At 47.7% G+C, this 22,050-nt stretch overlaps 1 protein-coding gene across 2 annotated transcripts in view; it reads right to left on the reverse strand.

The window, feature by feature from the left end:
• Window positions 1-3,645: 3,645 nt before the first annotated feature.
• The window catches only part of Add2 (adducin 2), a 40,034-nt gene continuing 21,629 nt past the window's right edge, over window positions 3,646-22,050 (reverse strand). Inside the window, exons 9-14 of one of the 2 annotated variants that reach the window (XM_076832533.1) lie at window positions 18,778-19,035; window positions 17,880-17,999; window positions 16,930-17,019; window positions 14,685-14,832; window positions 13,285-13,410; window positions 3,646-5,029 (exon numbers count right to left, since the gene is read on the reverse strand). In XM_076832533.1, the coding sequence (XP_076688648.1) occupies window positions 4,725-5,029; window positions 13,285-13,410; window positions 14,685-14,832; window positions 16,930-17,019; window positions 17,880-17,999; window positions 18,778-19,035 (1,047 nt within the window). In that variant the 3' untranslated portion in view covers window positions 3,646-4,724. Of the gene's footprint in view, window positions 5,033-13,284; window positions 13,411-14,684; window positions 14,833-16,929; window positions 17,020-17,879; window positions 18,000-18,777; window positions 19,036-22,050 lie in introns of both variants that reach the window. The other variant, XM_076832532.1, reaches the window with a different exon arrangement.

The following is a 22,050-nucleotide window of genomic DNA, read 5'->3' on the forward strand; positions in this document are numbered from 1 at the left end:
CTTTACTTCCATAATTTTACTTCCACCAACTGGAGGTTCTTCCTAATTGCTCCTAAGATGCCCACCTTCTCCAGGGAACTGCCTATATAAATACAAGGAAAGCCCCTTTCTCAGCCAAAGGATCCCCTACCTGAAATCCCCACTCTGACCCCTGGGTGAGCGTGGCTTCTCACTGCAGACGTGTCTTGATGGCAGAGCCCTACCGAGTCTCTCCTTCCTGACAAAAATTATACCTCATCCACGGAGATCAGCCGGTTGGACAGGACTTTGGGGAATAATTATGTTAATGGTGTATAAGCTTTTTCAGGTTGTGGTGCACGAAGAAGTGGGCACTGATGGCAACTCATGAGCTTGTATTAAATCACCCCTTTCAATGTGGGACAGATATGATGTCCTATCAGGTTTAGAGCCTGGATGCCCTGTCCTTTCTATGGGTGTGGAGAACACAGACTTATCTTCTCAGACTCCTTGAATTTTATGGTCTTAGATCAAGGGTTTATTTGGGCTCAGTGATGAGAGAAGATATAAGAAGACCTGTTTCCTCCATGCTCAGAGTCAACCGCCGCAGTGCCAACCAATGGAGGGCCTCTGCAGACCCACGTGGGTAAAATGAGTGAGGGGAAAACATTTCCTCACCTGTTGAATAGTCAACAAGGGCTTTCTCTTGACCTAGAATGTAAAATTCACACTGATGAAAAAGCTTGGTGTCCTGGCCTGTGATAGGCTGTGTCTCCTTCTGTCTCCAAGCATGGCATCCTGGAAATATCAAACTTATTTCTAATCTTTTGACTTTCAGAAATTAATCGTGCCATGGGGTAAATGGTTCTTTTAGATCCACAGCAACCAAAGAAGTGGATCGATAGCATTTCTTCCCACGTTGACAAGAGCCATGCCCCTCTGAATAACCACCCTGGCACGTCACCATGGGTGAGGGACAGAATTATCCAGCAGAGGACAGGATCTGACGCTTGGCCTATGTGATTGGTGGTGTAGGGCAGGGCTATATGGTGGGCTTACTACTATAAGAACCTGCAACCCCTCATCCAAATCCTCCCAAGTCCTTTCGACTCAGAGGAATAAACTCATGTTACTCGTAGGAGTTTCAATGGGGGTTACTTTCATGTAGCTGAAGTCGGGCAGTAACTTGGGTCAGCTGTGGGCCAGGAGGCTCTGGTGAAGCCCAGATCTGGGCTGCAGCAGGGTCAAGGAGTCTCTCGGCGGTACCTTTTGCAGTTTGGGAGGAGGTCACATGGTACGGATGGTTCTCCCACACCACAATTGGCTACCAGCTACCAGTGCACAGAGGCATTGGACCCAAGCTTGTCCCTCTGTGACCACTGACCCCTCTTCCTCTCTGCCCCAGCTCCTGCCTGCCTTCCCACGGAAACAGGCTCAGACGCTTCTCTGCTGCTCAGACCAGCCACTCACAGTGAAGCAAACTGGTGCACATTTTCTTATCCCTTTTCTGTGTCCTATCTGAGCACAAGGGCTCAATTAGAAACTAATCCATTGTCTGTAAGCTTGGAGCTCATGAATATTCATTTTCTCAAGTCAGATACCAAACTTTCAGATGACTCTTATGCAGAGCCAAATAAAATACTCTCTCACCCTCGTGGCCTGCGGGTTTGTCTGGACTGCCTGGCTGATTCTACAGCACTCGGCGCTGGCCCTCCAGCCTGCGGTGGCATGGACCGCATCCTTCACAGGCGAGGGGAGAAAAAAAACTGTCAGGATGGTGCAACCCTTTTCCAGCAGACGCACACCGAGATGAAACAGAACCATGAACTGAGAAGGGGACATAAGCTCTTCCTTCCTTATCAAAAATCTCAAAGGGACTCTGGGCTGGAAACTCACTATTTGCTATAGAAGATAATGTGGCGTGGGCAGGCCAGCAAATGCATTTCAGTGCTGACGTCTCAGACAAGCCTCCCTTCGTCTCCCACGCCTCCGCACCTTCTGTGCTCGGTCACCAGAGGCGTTCTAAGGTGTTAGTCGGAAGAGGACTCTCGCCTGACCAAAGAGCACACAGTGGTTCCTGACTCCTGGCGTAACAGGGTCTATAATCTCCACACTTCGTACATCTCCTTATGAACTGGCCCTGCCTCCCTGTGTTCTGGCAATACCCTACTGACCAGTGGAACTCCATGGAGCTTCATGGATCCTCGCTTCTGTGCAGAGTCTGCCCTCATTTGGCAATAGGAAACCCTTGTCTCTCTGGGAAGTTCTTCTTTGTTTTGAAAACCTAACTCCGCCATCATCACTTTCAGGAATGTTCCCCTGGCCCCAAGTGTTGCTTCCTTATGCCACCTCTCTGCACTCGCCTGTTCTGTATTGGTCTGTGGGCCTCCTACTGTGAGTTTCTTGTGGTAGGAGCTCTGTCCTCCCTTCACACCGGCACCAGGACCCAAGCTCAGTGCAGGTTTTCTAAATACACAAGGAATGAACAGATTGGCCAATATGAGGTGACACAAATCCCACGGATGATGCTCCAGCAAGGCTCCGACATTTTCACATAAATGAGGGCTTGCTAAGGTAAAGGGAATACAGTTTGCTAAGTACGGAGCCATCCACAGACCAACGATGACTCTCACACGTCCACTCCTCCCTTCTCTCAACATTACCTGCCGCCTTTTGTTCTAGTAACCATGACTGCTTTCTTTAAACGTCAGCATCATGTGTGATTCTGAGCAGCCGCTCGACAAATTCTAGGAAAGGATGAATGAGTAAACGGGAACCTAGTTTTTAAAGAAGGCATCAGAGGATTGGCTTTTAAAGGCATTTCCCATATGACAGATTTTTTTTTTTTCTGAGATGTCAGTGCCCCGTTGGGTTGTCCATCCTAAGAGGGGACCCAACCAGGAAGCAGAGGGGCCCTAGGTTTTCAGCATTGGGTTTTCCTTGGCCATGTCAGTTTCCTTCCTTTTCAAGAAATAGCCAATTGTGGATGGTGTTTCCTGCCCCAACCGGAAGGCTCCTGTCTTGTCAGAGGACCACATTCACAGGCCACCAGGAGTTGAACATGCATCAGTAAAAGTGGACATAGGTAGTTTCCTACCTTCATTTCAAGTGCTAACATTATGCAGTGGACACTAGTCTCAGAAATGGTTCATGGACTAAATCATCTTCAAGGATTAAAGTTGTCCATTCACCAGAGATGCTAAGAGCAAGGGCTCAGGACTCAGACTGACCTGGGTTCAAATCTAGACTTTAGGTTTTTCTTTTGGGAGTTCAGTTTCCTGATGATCAAATGGGAATCATCGTATCCAACTCACAGGATTGTTGTGAGGCTTATAGGGTGTCATGTATGTGAAGCCTGCACAGTGTCCCTGGACTTGAAAATGCTCAAAAATGGAAAACTATGGTTCTATGGTTAAGAACTTCTGAAAATATTTTTACAATAGTAGGGACAAAAAAAAGAAATTTTCTTTGAAGACACTGTGCTTTAAAGAGAATGGATTGTCTAGGAGTCAACAATGTTCATGAATCAATGCCCCACAGAAGATCATGAAAAAATAGTGTTGGTATTTAAAACAATAGCTGTAGCTATGACCAGGCCCCAGGATAGACAGAGTGACAGGGCTGGGGACACCCAAGCATTTCTCTGAGCGCTGGTCCAAGAGGATTAATCCTGAAAGACACATTTCTGTTTCTCCTCTGCTGGACCCAGAGTAACTTGGATCTGGAACCCCAAGGAAGCTAAAACTAAGATGCCAGTTCTCTGGTCTGTGAGCAAGTGCTCTGGGTTTGAGGGAAGGCCAGGGGACACCTGGCTGCTGGACAAGAATGAGGCAGGTACAGTGCATTGCTGGGTGTGTCATGCAAAGCTAGAGAGGCAGCATCTCCTGTGCCACCTTGATCCTCTTTATACAACGCAAAGCCAACAGAGGACTTAAATTTCCCTACTTTTCTGCCCTGAGCATGAGATAACATTTTCTTATGCTAAGTTTGGTTTTAGTTTTGAAGCACTTGAGATGCACAATACAAACAGGTCAAGTTCCTGGCTTCTGATACTGATTAGACCATCCCTGATCGTCAGGCTGACTTGGCTTGCCCTCACATCTGCCAACACTTACAGCTCTTCTATTCATCGTTCAAATGGTTCCATGAAGACAGCTCAGGGGTAGTGTTCGGGGAAGTGCAAGCTAAGCCATCAGCCTTGGGAAGAAAGGTTAACTTCTATTGGCGGGGACAGGTCAACTTGTCTCATTACTTTGAGCAACAGGGTAGGGACCCAAAATGGACAAGAGAAGCAAGATTTCTCAACGTGGCCATATCTCCATTGCAGGAGATGGGCTTTCTGGGAAGAAATGGACCTTACTCAGGGGAAGTCTCGACCTGTTTGATTTAGTCTGAGCCTATGAGAGCTCATAGCCCATTTCTTGCCTTCCTGCCCTGGGCTCAGATTGGTGGGCAACGTCCTGACAAAGGTGGCCCACAACTAGGCAGTGTTGTGAAGTGGAAAGAGCACTAGACTGGGGGTCCGAAGACCTGAATTCTAGTGCGGACTCTGCCGCTAACTATCTGTGTGACCTTGGGCAGTCACCTGATTTCTCTGGTGTAACTGTAAAATGAGGGGTTGGTCGGGTGATCTCAAGTTCCCCCTCTGAGTGTGATCCCGGGTCCTATTCTATCCCTCCTTGGCCCTGTGCTTCCAGGGACAGAATTGGGAGAAGGGGAGGGGAGAAGGGAGAAAGATACAAATGGGAGTCCGTGGGTGCCACCGATCAGGACTCCACTTTCTCCTTCTTTTTGCTCTTTTTCAGGAAGGAGGGGGTTCGGAATTTCTTTTTCTTCTTGGAGGGAGACTTGGAGGGTGAGCCCTCTGGGGACATGGGGCCGCTGGTGACTGACTCGGTTTTGTCCTTGGAGGTATCGACGTCCGTGTCGGCGTTGGTGGTCATCTGGCTCAAGCCTCTGCTGAGGATTTCCTCTGCAGTCTGCTCTTCCTCCCTCCCGTTGACCACCACCCCTTCTGGCTGGGCTGTTTCGGGCTCAGTGGTGGCTTTGCTTGTTTCTGTCTCCTTAACATCTTCTAAAAAAAGAACAAAAGACATGACCGTAAGATTTCATTCAGATGAGAGTGTCCACCTGGGAAAAAAACACTTCCGGTTAAGTCTAGAACAATGGTTGGGGAGGCAGACTGACATGGGGATGCGGAACAGGGCTCTCAGGCAAATGGGAGGACAGGGCTGTCATCCGAACACTGCACCCCTTTCTACAAGGCCTGCTCCTACATCCTAGGTAGGACCGTGACTCTGGACTCTTGTCACACACTGAACAGACATGGAGGTTAGAACATGGCAGGAACACCAGCAGAGACTCAGCTCAGGACATTTCTAGGCACAGAGCTAGGGTCATACACGAGGGAGGAGAGAAGCTGATGGAAGGAGGGAACGTATCCTGGACATCTCAGGGGAGGCATCTGAGAATCGCTGAAGGCAGAGCGGTTTCACTAATAAAACCATGGAGGTTGCATGTTTGTTTTACTTCTTACACCAGGCGAGCTGCTTAGGAAAATATGGAAAGTATCTTCCCAAGAGGAAGAGAGGAGAAGGCTGGGAGGATGGAATTCCCTGAGTGGTGTGGACCCTGCATTTCTATGATATAAAGGTTAATCATAAGGGATCCATCCATCTAATGGCACCCGGGGATGGCCAGGTGCCATGTGCAAGGGCAGACCTGCTCAGACCCCAGGAACTAAACCTTCCAGTGACCCTTCCTCCCCTCCCCACCCACATCCCACCCTCCTTCCATGCAAGCTTTGGAATGCCGGCTCAAGAGGGAGGAGGGGAAATGTAAAACCACAGACTTTGAGAAGTAGAAGGCACTGTACAGGTCATCTGGCTCCCTCCTTGTTTCGTAACTAAAAACTGAGCAAAGCTGTAAAACAGTGGGTCAGCCTCGGTTCACTGACTTCTAGTCCAGTGTTGCTCTCACCCCGAGCTCAGAGGAGCATCCGTGTGTGGCATGTGTGTGAGCTCATGGGAGTGTGTGAGTACGTGTGGTGTGAGGGTTAAAGTGAGCTGCATGTGTGTGGGGAGTGTGGAGTCAAGTGTGAGTGTGTGTGGAGGACGTGGCAGGTGTGGTGAGTGTGTTATCACAAGAAGTCAGCCCCGCAGGCTCCTCCATGTGGGAATGTGGGCTCTGGGGGAAGGGATAGCCAGAGTCACGGAAATGGGTGGAGAAAGCGTTCCAGAGAAGCGTGGGGTTCTGATGGGTGAACAGGGGACACGTGTGGTTATGTGGAGGGTTACATGGAAGATGGGCTGGAAGGGGGACCTTAGGACAGTTAGGATGGGCTGGATTAACTGCTTGGGCAAGATCTCCTTGTAATGAGGGCTTTTGTAACTTCTGAAACTGACAAGTCGAAGCCTTCTCCCAGACGCCTTCCGGAAGACTCCCTCCTGGCACCAGAGACTTTGGTCACTGGCTCCCATTCTTTATACTGCCCAGCCCACGTCCTCTCATCATCCAGCTGCCCAGTTCTCCAGCTCCTGATTCCTATGGCCCTTGCCCAGTCCCCTCACCTCTGCCAGGAATTCCTGTGGCCATCACCTAGCATGCTCCTGAATGCCATCCATCAGTCTGGACACAACCTTCTGTCTATCAGTTGTCCCCACTGTACCTGCCATTTAGCCTCCTCAGCCTCTCAGCCCCTGCTGCCACCCCAGCCTGTTCTCTGCTGTCTGGAGGGCCCTTCTCTCCCCTCTCTGTGTCCACAACCTTCACCTCATGCAGTGAGTCAGCTTGAATGTTTCATCTTCCTTAAGGTCCTTCCCGATCCCCATTTCCACTTCTGGGTAGAATTGACCATGGTCTTTGCTGCCTCCACTACAAGAATTTTTAATCACCATGATTATAAAACTAGTAGACCTGGGTGATTTGTTTATGCCTATCTCTTCCTCTTCTGAACTGAAATAAATTTGGGCAAGACTGTCTAATTATCTATGTAACTAGCTCCTAGAAGATACTGGGAAAATGGCTGTGGGAGTCCATGAATAATTGAACGCCTGAGCAAATAATGAACGTGAATGGATTTATGCTACCCAAGGCAATGCCACCCCCTCATTATATTTCCTGTCTACTTCACCCTGAGCTTTCTAAGGATCCATCGTGTAATGCCACCCAGGTGCTACACTTCCTGACCCTCATCATCTTTATTCCCAATTGTCCTGGACCCTCCTCATCTTCATTCCCAATTGTCCACCCCCACCCCATGGCTCTGCAACTTAAATCCAGAGACCCACGACAGGTGCCCACTTGAATGACACTTAAGGATATATTCTCAAGCTTGACGCTTGGTGCTCTTCAAAATGACTTTGGGACTTGTTTTTTAGCTTCACAAATACAACTGTGGATCAGAGGGGCTTCCACTTTCTGTTCTAGTGTCATTTCCTGCCTGGCGATGATGAGGATCCTTGCTCTTCCTGTGCCCTTCATGCATTCCCCATCCATTTCCCTTCCCACACCTGCTCTGCCATCCACCTCAGCTACAACCTTGGCCCCTAGTGAGAGTCTTGGTTCACACCCACGTTCTTCTCACCATGTAGAAAACAAGAGCCACACCCAGTGTACCCACTCTGACCTCAGACAGCTCTCTGATGGTGAATTGTTTTGGTGGGTCGTGGCAAATGGGAGTGTGGAGCTGGAGGAGCCAAACTGAGGTCGCCGCTCCCTCAACTACTGGGATAGAGACCACTTGAGAGTTCTGTCACCAAGAAATGAAGCAGTGGTACAGGACTCCAAAAACATGTATGGGTCCCTGGAAAGGAATAGCTCTGAGAGTCTAGACCCTTCCTCTGTTAGTGACTCAGGGAGTTAAGTTGGAGAGTAGGCTGGGAGGGACCCTGAGAACTAGGTGCAGGTGGGAGTTTACCTTCCAGCATCCGCTAAAAAGCATAGACTTTCTCTCCTGAGTGGGATGCTTGGGACTCTGGGAATAGGGGATGGTGGGGGAGGCAGAGGGTGGAAAACTGAGAGCTATATCTAAGGATGGTGACAAGGTAGCTGGAGAGAACAAGGAGGAACTGAGATAGCACATGACTGGGAGCAAGACTAGACTCGGAGACCAGGTCTACTCCCAGACCCCACAGGGCTGCAGGACGGAGGGCTGAAAGACTTCAGATTCTGAAAGAGAAGGCAGGCTTCTGTAGGGAGGTGCAGAGCTTCCTAGATGCCCTACTTCTCAGACTTGATTTCTCACTATCCCATAGTCTCCATCCACTCACTGCCTCTTGGTCCACCAGTGTCCCTTTGATGATTAATTCTACACATCCACTTGACTGAGTTAAGGAATGCCCACATAGCCAATAAAACAATCCTTGTGGGTATGTCTGTGAAGGTGTTTCTGGAAGAGATCAGCACTTGAATCGGTAGACTGAGTAAAGAAGTTGTACCCTCGTCAAATAAGGTTGGGCATCATCCAATCTGTTGAGGGTCCAAATATAACAAGAAGGTGGAGGAAGGTGAACTCTCCTCTTGAGCTGGGACATCCATCTTCTCCTTCCTTCACACAGTGGAGATCCTGGTTCTCAGGCCTTCAGACTGAGGGTGAATAAAGCCACTGACTTTCCTAGTTTGCCAGCTTGCAGACACTCAATCATGAAGCCTGTCAGCCTCCAAAATCATTCCCTAGTAAATCTTCTTTTATATGTCTACATATGCCCTATTAATTCCGTTTCTCTGGAGAACCCTTATACAGTCACCTCCCAAGAATGTCCTTTCTCCCTGCCTCCTGGCTACCATCTCTGGACAGCCTACCCCACTACTATCTGCGAATCCAAGTATATATGTCCCCAAAGTCTGGCTCAGGACAGCTTGTGCATCTGCCTGGTTTTTGACAATGATCTTGCCCTCTTCTAAACCTACTGTTCACATAATCATTTTGCACTTGCACGCATCACTCTTCTTTTTAAAGACCTCATTTATCACCCCAGTAGACCATTCAGGACAGAGACTGTCTTACTTATCTGGCAGCCATCATCATCCAGCTCAGTGATAACATGTTCAAGCCTTTTTACAGGTGAGGCCAGATGAAGGTCAACAGAGGATACCTTGCTTCTCCTCAGCAGCCAAATCTTCTGTGCCCACGCACTGGAGTGAGGACATGGGGAAGGACAGAGGCCTCGCCTAACTACAGGAGCAAGGATGCCTTTCCTCGCTGGCCTAATGAACCTGGCCTTCTAACATCTCAGGGTCAAATTCCATGACCCCTGGCCCCAGCCCCACAATTAGAATGGCCCTGTCTCTGCAGGAGGGTGGACACCAGAGGAAGGGCCCTGAAGCAGAATTTTCTGATTTGCTTCTAAACTCGGGGTCAACCAGACAGATCATCAACTGTATCCAAAATGCATAGAAAGTTGGTGACTGCCATCTGCTGTTTTTGTTTTCCTGCTGAGAGAAAGCTCTTCTTCTGTATAAAGAACCAAAAGAAAGGTTCATAAAAACCTTGAAATAAACATCTGGGGTCTATGCCAACACAGAGCTGATTGTGTGGCAGCAATCAAAATATCCCACAGGGTGCTCAAGGGACAGAGCAGGGGAGCCAAAGACCAACAGCCAGAACTGCCCCATGGCGGATCAATAAATTGGATGCTGTCCACACAGATAGGTTTGCAATCATGTTTCTGCCCTGGTTTCAATTTTTTTAAAAAAAACATCAGTGAAAGAATTGCAGAGAGCCTATGAAAATACAACTTCCCTGTATTGTCTCCATGATAAGATTCTGAAACAGATGGTGGGCCAAGAAATTTACATTTTTTAACAAATCCTCAGATAATTCTAATGCAAAAGACCCATGGGTCACACAGTGGGAAACGTGGGTTTAGAATGGCATAGCCCATAACCCCAAAGGGCTGAGACAGCACCACTGATAGGAGAAAAAGTAGAGCTTCTTATAACCAGGGTCTCTGTGACTGCCACGCGCGCTCCACAGCCAGGGCACAGAAGCTCCCCTGGACACCCAAATATACTCTCAGTTTGTGGTCCAGCTGGTGTGCAAACACGGCCCCTGTGAGTGATGCCTCCAGGGATTCACGTGCTTATGTAGACCCCGTCCTCCCTGAGTCGAGGCTGGCCCCATGGCTCACCATAACCACTAGAAGACAGACAAAGTGCTGCAAAGCTAGCCTCATGCCAAAGACTAAAGTAGGACTAGAAACTGCTGCTTTTATAGTTTTGTATAAAGTCCAACGACCCTGAGGGAAACATACAGAAAGGCCACATGGAGAAGCCCTGAAACCACATGGCTTGGGAGGAGGGAGAAAGAAAGAAAGGGTGTGTGTGTGTGTGTGTGTGTGTGTGTGTTAGGAAGAGGGAGGAAGGGGGAAAGAGACCCAGACACACCAGTGTCCCAGCTGAGTCCAGTTTTCTCTTGGCCTCTGCCAAGGTACCAGACATGAGTGCACCAGCAGGTAAGTTCCAGCCTAGTCAAGCTCCCAGCCACATGCAGCCCCAGCCAATGTCATATGCAGCAGAAGAACCATCAAGCTAAGTCCGTCAATCCACAGGAGAACTAATTTCCATAAAACCAGTTCCTATTATGTGCCATGATTTAATAACTATCTAGTGCTACCCCAAAACTTAGAGGCTTAAAAGTCAAGTGATGTATTAGTTCTCACAATTCAGAGAACATGGTACATAATAAGACCTAATTTATGTAAATACCTTACATAAATAAAAACCTAAGGACTTTTATATTCCTTAGGTTCTTTTATCCTGGCAACAGCGCCATGAGTTAGGAAGAGCAAGCATTTGTGTTGTTCCCCCATCTGCAGTGTTTTTAAGCGACATATTTAAGATGACTAAATTATTTAGTAGCAGAGCTGATGGTATGATGTCAAATACAGGATTGAGTCTTTGCTGGCCCAGTCAGTGGCCCTGAGGGGTTGCTGGAGGATGGAGTTGGCAGTTGTCAGTCAGTCAAGAGCCAAAGAGAAGACAGCTCAGATGGCCAGATGTAAAAGAAGAGGATTTGAAAAGAGTCTCCTTCAGAGAAGCTGATGGAGTAGGAATCTGGGACACAGATAAGGAATAACACTATGGTAACTCATGGGGATTTAAGAGCACGGTGAAAAATAGTTGTAAAAAACCACCCCTGATCTGACTGGCTAGCTAAATACGAGAGTGCAGATGCCAGCCTGTCTTCCCTGAGGGACTGGCCACCCACTTCACACTGGTCACCCCACCCAACCGAAGCTCATGCCTTCATCATGCAGGGTCTGCTCCCAGGTAGCCATGCTTCTCAACTCTGTCAGTGGCACAAGATGTGTCTTCAGAGAGACTGTGACTCTTCTAACAACTTGACCTCAGTGTGCCCTTCAGGGGCATGGATTTGGACCAGAGAGAACGAGGAGTCCCGCCACAGTGGGTATGATGTCAGGGGTTGGGTAAACAGTTGCCCCATCCCATCACACACCCTCCTGCCTTCCATCCCTTCCAGGAGCTGATAACAAAGTGCTACTCTTTGTCCCATTCCTACCATGAGCCTCTTCTCCAGCCTCAGATTTCCTTCCTACAACTGGTACACACGTCCTCATAGGTGCTGAGGGCTCTAATCAGGCCCAGCCCCCTGTGTCTCCCCATGAGGCAGCTCCCCTGGGGCACTCAGGCTCTGGTCCACAGCCCTAGAGGAGGTCGCCAGCTTCTCAGAGGTACTCATGCATTAGAACAGAGGCGGAGGTGAGCTCCTGAGGGCCACGAGCACTCTGCCCCACAGCCCTCACCGCGGATGCTTGTTGCTTCTGGGTGTGTGTGCTCTGTGTGTACATCTGTGTCTCCCTCGGGGAAGCCTAGTCTATGCATAGTGCAGGTGGAACTGGTCATGAATTTTATATCCAGAAAAACCGAGGAAGGCGGGGGTGTGAGTTGCAAAAGAAAAAACTGGGAGAAATCTATTTCTTTTGAAAAACTCCTCCCTCCCCCATTGCCAGTGTCGCCGTGAGTTAGTAAACAGCCTTTCTATACTTACTACAGAGACAAGTATTCAGAATCGGAGGAAACTCCTTTGATGAAGGCACAAATGGGAAGAGAAAGGAAGACGTTGTGGAGACAGGTTGACAACACGACACCATGATGAGACACAATGAATACAGACCACTGGGGACATCCACTTGGGGCTCTGGCCTCAAGCAGATGGGTTTCCTCTGACAATTCTGGGCCTGTGCTCGAGACAGCGACTGGCTTAGTGGGGCACTCAGGGGTGGGATGGGGAGAGGATTCTATCTGAGTCCACATGTGTGGCCATCTACCCAGGACAGAGAAGATCCCAGCTGCCACCCTGCTCTCCGGATGGCAGGGCAGCCTGTCTGGTGGTGTCTCTGGGAGACTCAGGGGACCCAGGGAGGAGCGTTCATATCCTGGAGTGATTCCAGGAGCTCATTAATGACACTTTTATGATTTAGGGACTTTAACAGTATCAGTGTTTACCATATGGATATTCTTATTCATAACATGACTAGAGCTTACATTTAAAGCATGCTTTTATTCTTTCAAAGTATGTCTTCATCTATACTTCCTTTATGCATGCAAGAACCTTAAATAGGGAGAAAATAATAGTAGCTCCATTTGGCGGACAAGGACATGGGGAACAGAGAGGTTATCTGATTTGGTAAAATTAACAGCTTAGATGTTATGAGTTAGCAATTCAGATGGTTCTGGAACTGGGTTCTCAAAACTACTGTCTCTCTAATGAAGTGGTTCTCAACCTAGTCTACATTCTAGATCCCCCCGGAGAGCTCTTACAACTCCTGGCTCCAGGTCCTCCCATGCCCCACCCCACCCAGGTCCTCTAATTCATAGCTGCTGTGGGTGGGATCTAAGCCCAGTGAAGGCTGAGAATGATATCATCAGCCTCACCCTGGGAAATGCAGAGTCTCAGACCCAACGGATCAGAGTCTTCATTTGAACAAGATTCCCAGGTAGTCCCTATGCACATTAAAGCCTGAGAACTGGGCTTAGCCCATCTGCAAAATTCCATCAGCCAGCTGCATCTCCACTGCAGGTGAGGAGACTACGGGTCAGTCTTTCATTCAGCTTTACTTGGCAGGGCTTAAGCTGCAAGGTGTGCTGTCAGAGTTTATGAATGAAACAAACTGAAAATTATTCAGATTTCCTAGAAATAGCAGAGGGGAAAGTTTTTCAAATGGTATGTGTTGCGGGGGGTGGGGGTATTACACCTGTTGAAAGGCAGGTGCCCAGTGTGCCTAGCTGTCCTGCCATCCACGCAGGCACCTCTCCCAGCTTGTGGATGCTCCCCCCACCCCCCACCTGCTCATCTCCACTCACCCTCTGCAGACTTGGAAGGAGAGACCACAGGGCTCTTTGTCTCTGCCTTCACTGGGCTCTGTGCTGGAGAAGCAGGTGCCAACTTTTCAGGTGAGCCTGGCTCTTCTGTGGCAGCCTCCTTCTCTCCTGAAAACACAGAAAAGTACCTTAGCACCAGGATCAAATACTGGCCAGAAGGGCGGAGAGAGAGGATGTTAGCCACGCTGCCATTTTCTAATTGGTCATCATTCCTGCTGGCAGAAAATGAACCTCCTGGTTGAGGTCAGCCAGAAGCTCCTGCTCCTGCTAAGCTTTTATTTCTGCTGTTTCCTTGGGGAGGAAAATGGGAGAAGAGTGATCTTGTTTCTTTCATCAAAGCTTATGTACCAGTGCAACAGGTCATTCCTGAGTGGACAGCCGAATGCCCCCTCCTCTCTGTCCTATCTCTGAGGAGGACCAGCCAGAAAGACACATCCATGGGCAAGCGCCAGCCCCAAACAAGCACTGACTCCCTTTAAAAACACCCGTGATTTGTTTGTGTGTAGCTACTTTGTTAACTCAGCTAATTTTACATGTCCTGTCCAAACAATCCCTAGGGATAACAAGCACCATATTTTTCTGTTCTTCCAGTTGGTCCACGAGAACTGCAAGCCAGCCAGGTAAGCTTCCATTTTGTGCTTTGGAAGAAGGCGGACCCTGGGTGAGAAGAGGTGGTGGAGGCAGACGCTGCCCTGATGAATGACAGCTTACCCTAGTGGACACTGCCAAGGGCTGAAGTATGTCTCAGATTCCGGGTGTTCTTAAAGCAAAAAAAAAGGGACTGCTCAATTTGGCTGGAGTGGGGAGGGTGGCGGGGAGGCCTTCTTGGCTGGAGGGGGATTTGAGAGGGAGCTGGCAGTATTGATGACTTTAGATCAGGCTAGCAAGAAGGGAAACAGTGCCAGGAGGGTCACAGGCATGGACCAGGGCACGCATCCTATCACAAGGGAGAACATCTGGGAGTCAATATGGAGAGACAGGTTTGAGTGAAGACTCTGAAATAAAGGAGGAGTTAGAAAAGATATAAAGGTGCCAGGCTCAAAGGCTTATATCAGACCTGACAGGTCATTAATGATAATTATGACTCTTATTCCGGCTAACGTTAAGCTGGTGTTTGCCAACCTAAGCCATATTTACAGGCTTAGAATAGTGCTTAGAATAGCACTTTACACAAGCTAACTCTTTATACGGAGGTGAAAGGGCAAATGAGGTCATGCAGCCACCATGTAACTGTGAAGCACAGAGCAACAGAGGCATTACTGGGATTAATAAATAAATGGAATATTATTTGGTGATGGGGCAAGAAGTCCTCCCTGGGTGGTCCTGAGCTCTGTCCTCTCCCCTGGGAGATTTCCAAGCCATGGTGCCCCGGGGTTACTTACCATCCAGTTCTAGTTTCTTCCTCTCCACCTCTTTCTTGTACTCCTCCAGCTCCTGGTCGGTGAGTTGGCTGAAGGGGTTGGGCACCGTCTCCTCTGAATCATCTTTGGTATCCGCGTCACCCTTGGACATCAGCTGGCTCTCTGTCGACTGAAAGTTAACCACAGAGTGTGTGTTGCTCTCTGAACGCTGCAGATGGGGCCCGAGCCAGGGCCTCCTTTCACACTCAGGTGGCTGCCAGCAGTCTTGCTAGCCATAGCGTGGCATGCAGCTCCTTGGAAACAGCTCAGGGCCTCGTGGTAGGGCTTGTTCATTCCTCCCCACTGCTACCTCATCACCAGACCCAGATTTTGCAACTGCCTGGATGAATAATACAGGGAGGCCACTCTTTGCCCCTGAAATAAAATCAAAGGATGCTCCCAAGCAGGAGGAAGACGCACCTTTATTGCAATCCCTTCTATGGACACTTCCAAGCCATTACTATGTAAATGTACAGTCAGTGGCCCAAAGTCAGTAGGCAAGCCCAAGCCTAGCAGGCAGAGTGTTGGCTTGAGCAAGCTTCATGCCAGCCATTCCCCATCAGAGCCCCTGCCCACCCCCCAACAGCAGTGCAAACCCAACACACAGCAGTAAACACAGCAAACACAGCAGCCGCAGCATTCTCAGTCCAAGCCATGAGTTCTGTTTTGCGCATGGTCATAGGTTACAAAGGGGCAAAGGTCCTGAGTCTTGGATTTCCAACCTGCAGGTACCTTCAGGGACACTGGCAAAATCGCTCCATTTCACCACCCCTGTGGGACCCTTGGCTCTAGGGAGCTGATCAACCAGACACCGTGAACCTCAGGAATCCTTTGGCTGCTCTTGCCCAAAATAGGGACTAAAATCTAGATTCCATTGCCCTTTGTCCTCAATTGAGCATCCTCATCGTGGCCTTTAAGAATGCAGTGCTCTGGAGCAAAAGAAAGTGAAGCCCAGGGGCACTGAACCCAGAAAAGAGGCCCAGGGGGCTCCTTCCCAAAGGGAGGCAGAGGTAGGCCTATTGCAGGAATCAGAATCAAAGGAGCCAGATTCTAAGATGAGGGACTCAAAGGAGAGCCCCTGGTATAAATGGCAGAGTTGTTTTTCAGCAATTTTGCTTGCTGTATTGACCTTTCACCTCCCCCAGAATCATAGGCTATTTCCATCCTTGACCCTGTGGCATGCTCAGTGTTCTTCATGTGGCTGAATTTGGGTGGGTGGGAGTTGGATGTAAGGATGTAACATTCACACTTCTCCTTGCAGTGAACCCCCACCTCGTGGGCTGCTGCCTGATTTGAAACCGTCACATCATCTCAATTTTCTTTGTAGAGAACATTTTCTGGACTTCCCCACTTTTTACTAAAGAAAATGCCAGGCCCATTGCTGTCTTGCCTTGAGCAGCAATGACTTCAAACAAGCCAGAATTATGAACTTTACCCCCTGGTTTGCTAAACGCTAGACAAGAAAGACGTCATTCTAGCTCAAGCACTCAAGCACCAAAAAAATGACTTTGCCAGGCACTGTGGCACATGCCTGTAATCCCAGCAGCTTGGGAGGCTGAGGCAGGAGGATTGCAAGTTCAAAGCCAGTTGCAACTTACTGAGGCCCTTTCTCAAAATAAAAAATAATAATAATACTGAAAAGGGCTGAGGATGTGGCTCAGTGGTTATGCACCCCTGGTACAAAAAAATAAAAACAAAAAACACCAAAACAAAACAATGACTTTATGCTTTTAAGTGGGGTTGTGTGGGCAACTGACTGCCCTTCCTTCCCTTCAGGAGCACACACCCTATGTCCACACCCTCTGGGGGACAGGAGCATCTTCCCAGAACTCTGGCCAGATGATGCCATATCCACACACAGAGGTCAGAAACACTCAGGGCCAGGCAAGCCTGCTGCACCTGAGAGCCACCAGCCCTCCACAGGTACTAACAGAGGCCTGAGCAGGATACCAGGGTGGAAGGTAGGGAGCTGGCCAGCAGCACTCCCAAGAACAAGATGGACAGTGGTTTCCCTGCCCAGTGCCTGCAGAGGGCGGGTAGACACTGTCCTCCCAGGACCTCACAGCCCCCATGAGCAGACTTCCATTCTGCAGCAAGAGCATGGGTGCCCAAGAGCACAGAGGAGGATGGGCATGGGGACTCAGAGGTCCTGCTGCCCAGCCCCAGGCACCAAAGCCCCAGAAGGCAAACGTGTCTCCCCTCCAGCCAGGGGCGGACTCTGCTGTACCGGGCTTCGGCTCTTCTCAGCAATGACGCTGGCCAGGAGCTGGGACTGAGGCCCTGCCGACTTCACATCTTGCCGATTTTGTTCTCGAATCTATGTGGAAAGGAGAGAAGGAGGGTGCGGCATCAGAGTGTGGAGCTTGTCAGGGGGGCCTGCTGGGATCCAGTGTCATCTGTGACTGGAATCTAGAAGGGCCCTGCAGGGTGAGGGAGCCTGTCCCCTGTAAGAGAAAGTCCCCAGGTCTGTTCCAGAGTGAATTCACAGTTCATGTAAACACCAAGTTCATTAACTCGGAGAAGCAGCTGTGAGGACAAGAAGAGGGAAGGGAACACAGACGGAGGGTCTCAAATTTAAATATTCCTAAGAAGCCCATGAGAGGGAGTGAGAGGGAAGGTAACTTAATACAAGAGACATGTATTTTAAATATAGATTCCTGGCCCTCCCCATAATACACCTACTGAGTCTGAATCTTGATGGGGAGGTGGGGTGCAGTGACCCAGGAATCAGACAAATGCTGCAGGGAGATTCGGCCACAGGCTGAACACTATTCTGGGCTCTACTGGCCCATGGGCAACCAGATTCTCCAGTTTTAAAGTAACATTAGAAATATGAGTGAATTATCAGGTGAAGGTCCAGAAATAAACATCAAGGTTCTCAAAGTCTTAAAAATAAGACAGATGGCATAAAATGTATAAAAACTCATGTAGTGGGTGGGTCTTGCAGACATACCCAGTGAGCAATGCCCTCAGCCCACTGTGGGAGGGACTATCTAGGACTCTCTTGGCTATCTTGGCATGGTGCCCACAACATTGTCCATATATGGTAGCTTCTTTCTTCTGTGGCACATCTGGGGTGCTAGTAAGGTGGGCATGTCTGGGAACTCAGCCTGTGTTTGCAGGACTGAGGTCCCCTTGCGGGAGGGGAGAGAACAAGGCCAGCAGCCTCCACCTTACCTTGTTCCTCATGTCCAGCACTTCTTGGGGGTCGGTGTAGAGAGGCACAAATTGGTTGGGGTTTTCAATCCGGATTGGCATGCCACTGCTGGATTTCTCCACCTCATCAGCCTTCATCCACTGCACGAGGCAAGGCCAGGTGGGTAAGATCGAGGAACAGGGCCCAAAGACCCTCCCCAGTGACCCGCCCCTTGTGATCTGGTCCCACCAGCCTACGCAGAAGTTCAGAATTATTCATAGATGTTCTCTCTTCTTGGGCCTCTTTGATGCTGTGACAGATGACTTGGCTGCCAAAGAAGCCCTTAGGTCATAACAAACACTGGAGGGTAGGGATCAGAACCTTGGTAACCAGCTTAGACAGGCGACCACTTGGGTTTCAGCATTAAATAACTCAATTTGAGTTTCAAGGGCTTGGTGGAGAGCTATTCTATATGGCTGCCAGCTACTTTGATGTAAACAAAAAATCAAATTGAGAGTCTGTGTGTCTGCGAGAGAGGAAGACGGGGAGTGAGAGGGAAGGTAACTTGATACAAGAGACAAGCCCCCTGACCTCCTGGCTTTGCCTCAAATTTACAATTGAAATGTTGGATATTCATCCCTGGTATTTTCCAGCAGCCCCCTCTGGACATGAGACCAAGAAGTAAAAAAATCAATTGTTCCAGGGGAGAGTAGCCTAGTCCAGCTGCCCTCTAGAGAAATCTACCCCTCAGACCAAAAATTTAGCACAGAGATACAAGAAAAAGGTGGTCAGGCCAGGGGTGGGAAGTGTTCCCAGAGGCCCCACAAGAAGCCCTGAGAGGCAGCTGCACAACCTTGGGCACTGGGGCCATTTGTTCTGCTCCCTTATAAAACTGTTAACCCCCACAAATGCAGCAGCCTGTCCTGGCTTCCCCCTTACTGTGGTCTTGGGCCGGGGACTGCCCATGCTCCTCTGGACCTCGTCAGCCACATTGACCCGCAGGTAGGTATTGGGCGTGTTGAGCCAACGCGTCTTCTCCTTCTGCTGCTTCTGGGCATGCTGTCGCAGGGCGGGGACAGGGGCACCATCCTCCTCAAACACAAAGGCAGTGACTGTGGCTGGGATCTCCACCTCACTTTTGTGTTTGGTTTTCTCTTGAACAAAGGGGTGGCGGTACGGGTAGCCTGTTCTGTAGCCCTAGAAAGGACAAAAATAGAACCACTCATTGTAGAGGAGGAAGATCAGAATATGCACTTGTGTTTGTGAACACACACACACACACACACACACACACGCACACACACACACACGCGCGCACACGCGCACACTTTGCCCCATTCCATTTATAGACTGTTTCAACTCAAGTTTCCGTAAGACAACCTAGGTGCGGCCATTCTCCTAAGGTATTTCAGAATTGTTTGCTCCTAAAGGTCTCCAATCAGGACTGAGAAAATTCCTAGGACCTTGTGGTCCTCGGAGTATGGACACATAGCCACACAGAGTCCCCAGCTTCATCCACTCTGGTGATTCTCAACCCTGGCTGCACACTGGTCTCACGGAGGGGCTTCAAAAAATACTTGTATCTGGGGCCCTAATGCAGAGCTGTGGACTTGACGGGCCGATGGCCTGGCCTCGACCACAGAAGCGTTGAAAGCTTCTCAGCTTATTCTAAGTCACCCCTCCCTTCCTCAACTCTGAAGCTTCTGAACTCCTCCTGGAGCCCTGAGATTGAACTCAAGAACATTTTTGTCTCCTTAAGCAAGACCACGTCCCCACAGGCAGAACTGACCACAGATCAGTGGGAACAAACACTCTGGAAATTTGGCATCTGCCAGAGTGATATTTGGCTCCCCTTGTCTTCTTCTTCTACTACTTTTTAAAATTAAAATGACATTAAGGTATTTTCCTGATTATAAAGAAAATATGGGCCCATGTAAAAAAAATTAAGCAATATTTTAAAAATGAGGAAAAATGCGAATTTCACAAAAGATAACCACAAAATTTTTTTTTCTGGTCTTCTCTGTATACATATGTGGGTATGTGTACATTTGATTATTAGTAAAATTGAATAGTTTTCATTACATATATTGGCCACTTGAAGCCTTCCTTTATAAATCATTATGTTCCCAGCTCATTTCCTGTTGAGCTGGTTTTCCTTTTCACACTGATACACCTCTTTTAACACTAAGAGTATTGATCTTTGGCTGTCAGCTAATGTCACAAACATCCTCCCCCTTCATTTGGTGTTCAGCTTTGTCTATGGCAGGGGAATGATTTATCAAACTACAAGTTTTTAATTGTCTCATGGAATCATACCTGTCAATATTTACTCTTACAATTTCAGACTCTTGCCATGCTTGACAAGGTCTTTCCCAATGTTTTTAATACCTCTGTGAATTCACTTTTGTATTTAAATTTTTGATAACTTGGGATTTTATCTTATTGAAAGTAATGAAGTAGCCATGTTCCTTCCCACATGGCCAGAAATCTACCTTTTTCTCAGTGATTTGTACAATGCCTGCTACCTCTGTGAATTTTCATGTATTTTGGGTCTATTTCTGGATTCTCTAAGCTGTCACGTGAGTTTGCTTGTCCAAACTGTTTAGAAACTGCTCAGTTACTAAAGCTTTATCCTACTTTACCATGGGGTGGAGCTAGTGTCCCTAATTATTTCTTTTTATAGCATTTTCCTAGTCATTCTGAATTTCACATTGAAAGTATTTTTTACGTTCTTTTACCTTCCCTAGTTTTTGACAGAATCACATTCAGTTTGTATTTTGATCTTGGGGTTGTGATCTCTTTACCTATGAACAAGCATAAGTTATATTTTTTTTCATTGATTTCAACTTTTCTGATGTCTACTGTTAAAGTTTTGTGGTTTCCTTTAAATGAGGTTTGCTTAATGTTTATGATTTTTGTTGCCTTTGAGAATACGATTTTTCTATTATATCATTAGCTATTTTGTGCGTGTGTGCGCGCGCGCGCGCGCATGTGTGGTGCTAGGGATCAAACCCAGGGCCTTTACATCACACATGCTAGGCAAGTGCTCTATCACTAAGTTACATCCCTAGCCCCCATTATATTTTCCAAGTAGTTAACATGAAGATACAAAAATTAATGATTTTATATATATTTTCAAAACTGACCACCTTAAAATACCCTCCTTATTTCTAATTTTTAGTTGATTTTGGGGGAACTCTCTAAGCAGATAAGCATATTATCTGTTCCAAATAGTCATCTTATTTCCTTTACAATATTTATGCCTCTTATTCTCATATCTCACTGCCTGGGATTGAGTTCAATATTATTTCAGAATAATATTAAGTAATTGTGCTAAAAGTGGGAATCATTGTTTTATTTCAAAGTTCCTTGGAATACTTCTATGGTTTTACCATAATATTGGCTCTTGTTTTGAGAAAAATCATTTTAATCATGTTAAATAAGTATCTTCCAGTTCTAACTGGTAGATAATATTTTTATAAATTGATATTAAATTTTTATCCATTTTTTTTATATTTATTAAGATCTTCAAAAAGGTTTAATCCTTTGGCCCTTCAATATTAGGAAATATATTTAAAGTCTTATAATATTCAACCATCCTTGAATTCTGGGAATCAGCCCTTACTTAATTAATGTGTGTTATTATTCTAACGTTATGTTCCATACCACTTGCTAGTTTTCAGGCAATATTTTTCATCCATATTCAAAGTAAATTAGTCTGAATGTAATTGTTATGGCTTAGTATCTCTTATGAATATTAGGTGTCCTCCAAAAGCTCATGTATGAGAAATGCAAAAAGGCTTAGAGGTGAAATGATTGGGTTATAGGAGCCCTAACCCATGCCTTAACCCCAGGCCTTTGGGGCATATATTTTATATCTGGTGAGTGAGTCTCTCTGCTTCCTGGCCATATCCTGAGCCATTTTCCTCTGCCATATTTTTCTGCCATGATGTTCTACTTTACTTCAAGCCCTTAGAAATGTAGTCAGCCATCTATGATCGAAGGCCTCTGAAATCATGAGCCGCCCAAAGAAACTTTTCCTCCTATAATTGTTCTTGTCAGGTCTTTTAGCCACAGCAGTGAAAAAGGTGACTAAAACAGTATCCTCCTTTCACTCTTCTTTGACACCATTTAAATAGCATGAGAATCGTCCGTTTCCAAAAGGTTTGAAAGAATTCCTGTACAAAAACCATCTAGTCCTGATACTTTAAT

Source organism: Callospermophilus lateralis, chromosome 14 (genome assembly GCF_048772815.1).
Source record: "Callospermophilus lateralis isolate mCalLat2 chromosome 14, mCalLat2.hap1, whole genome shotgun sequence".
Lineage (NCBI taxonomy): Eukaryota > Metazoa > Chordata > Mammalia > Rodentia > Sciuridae > Callospermophilus > Callospermophilus lateralis.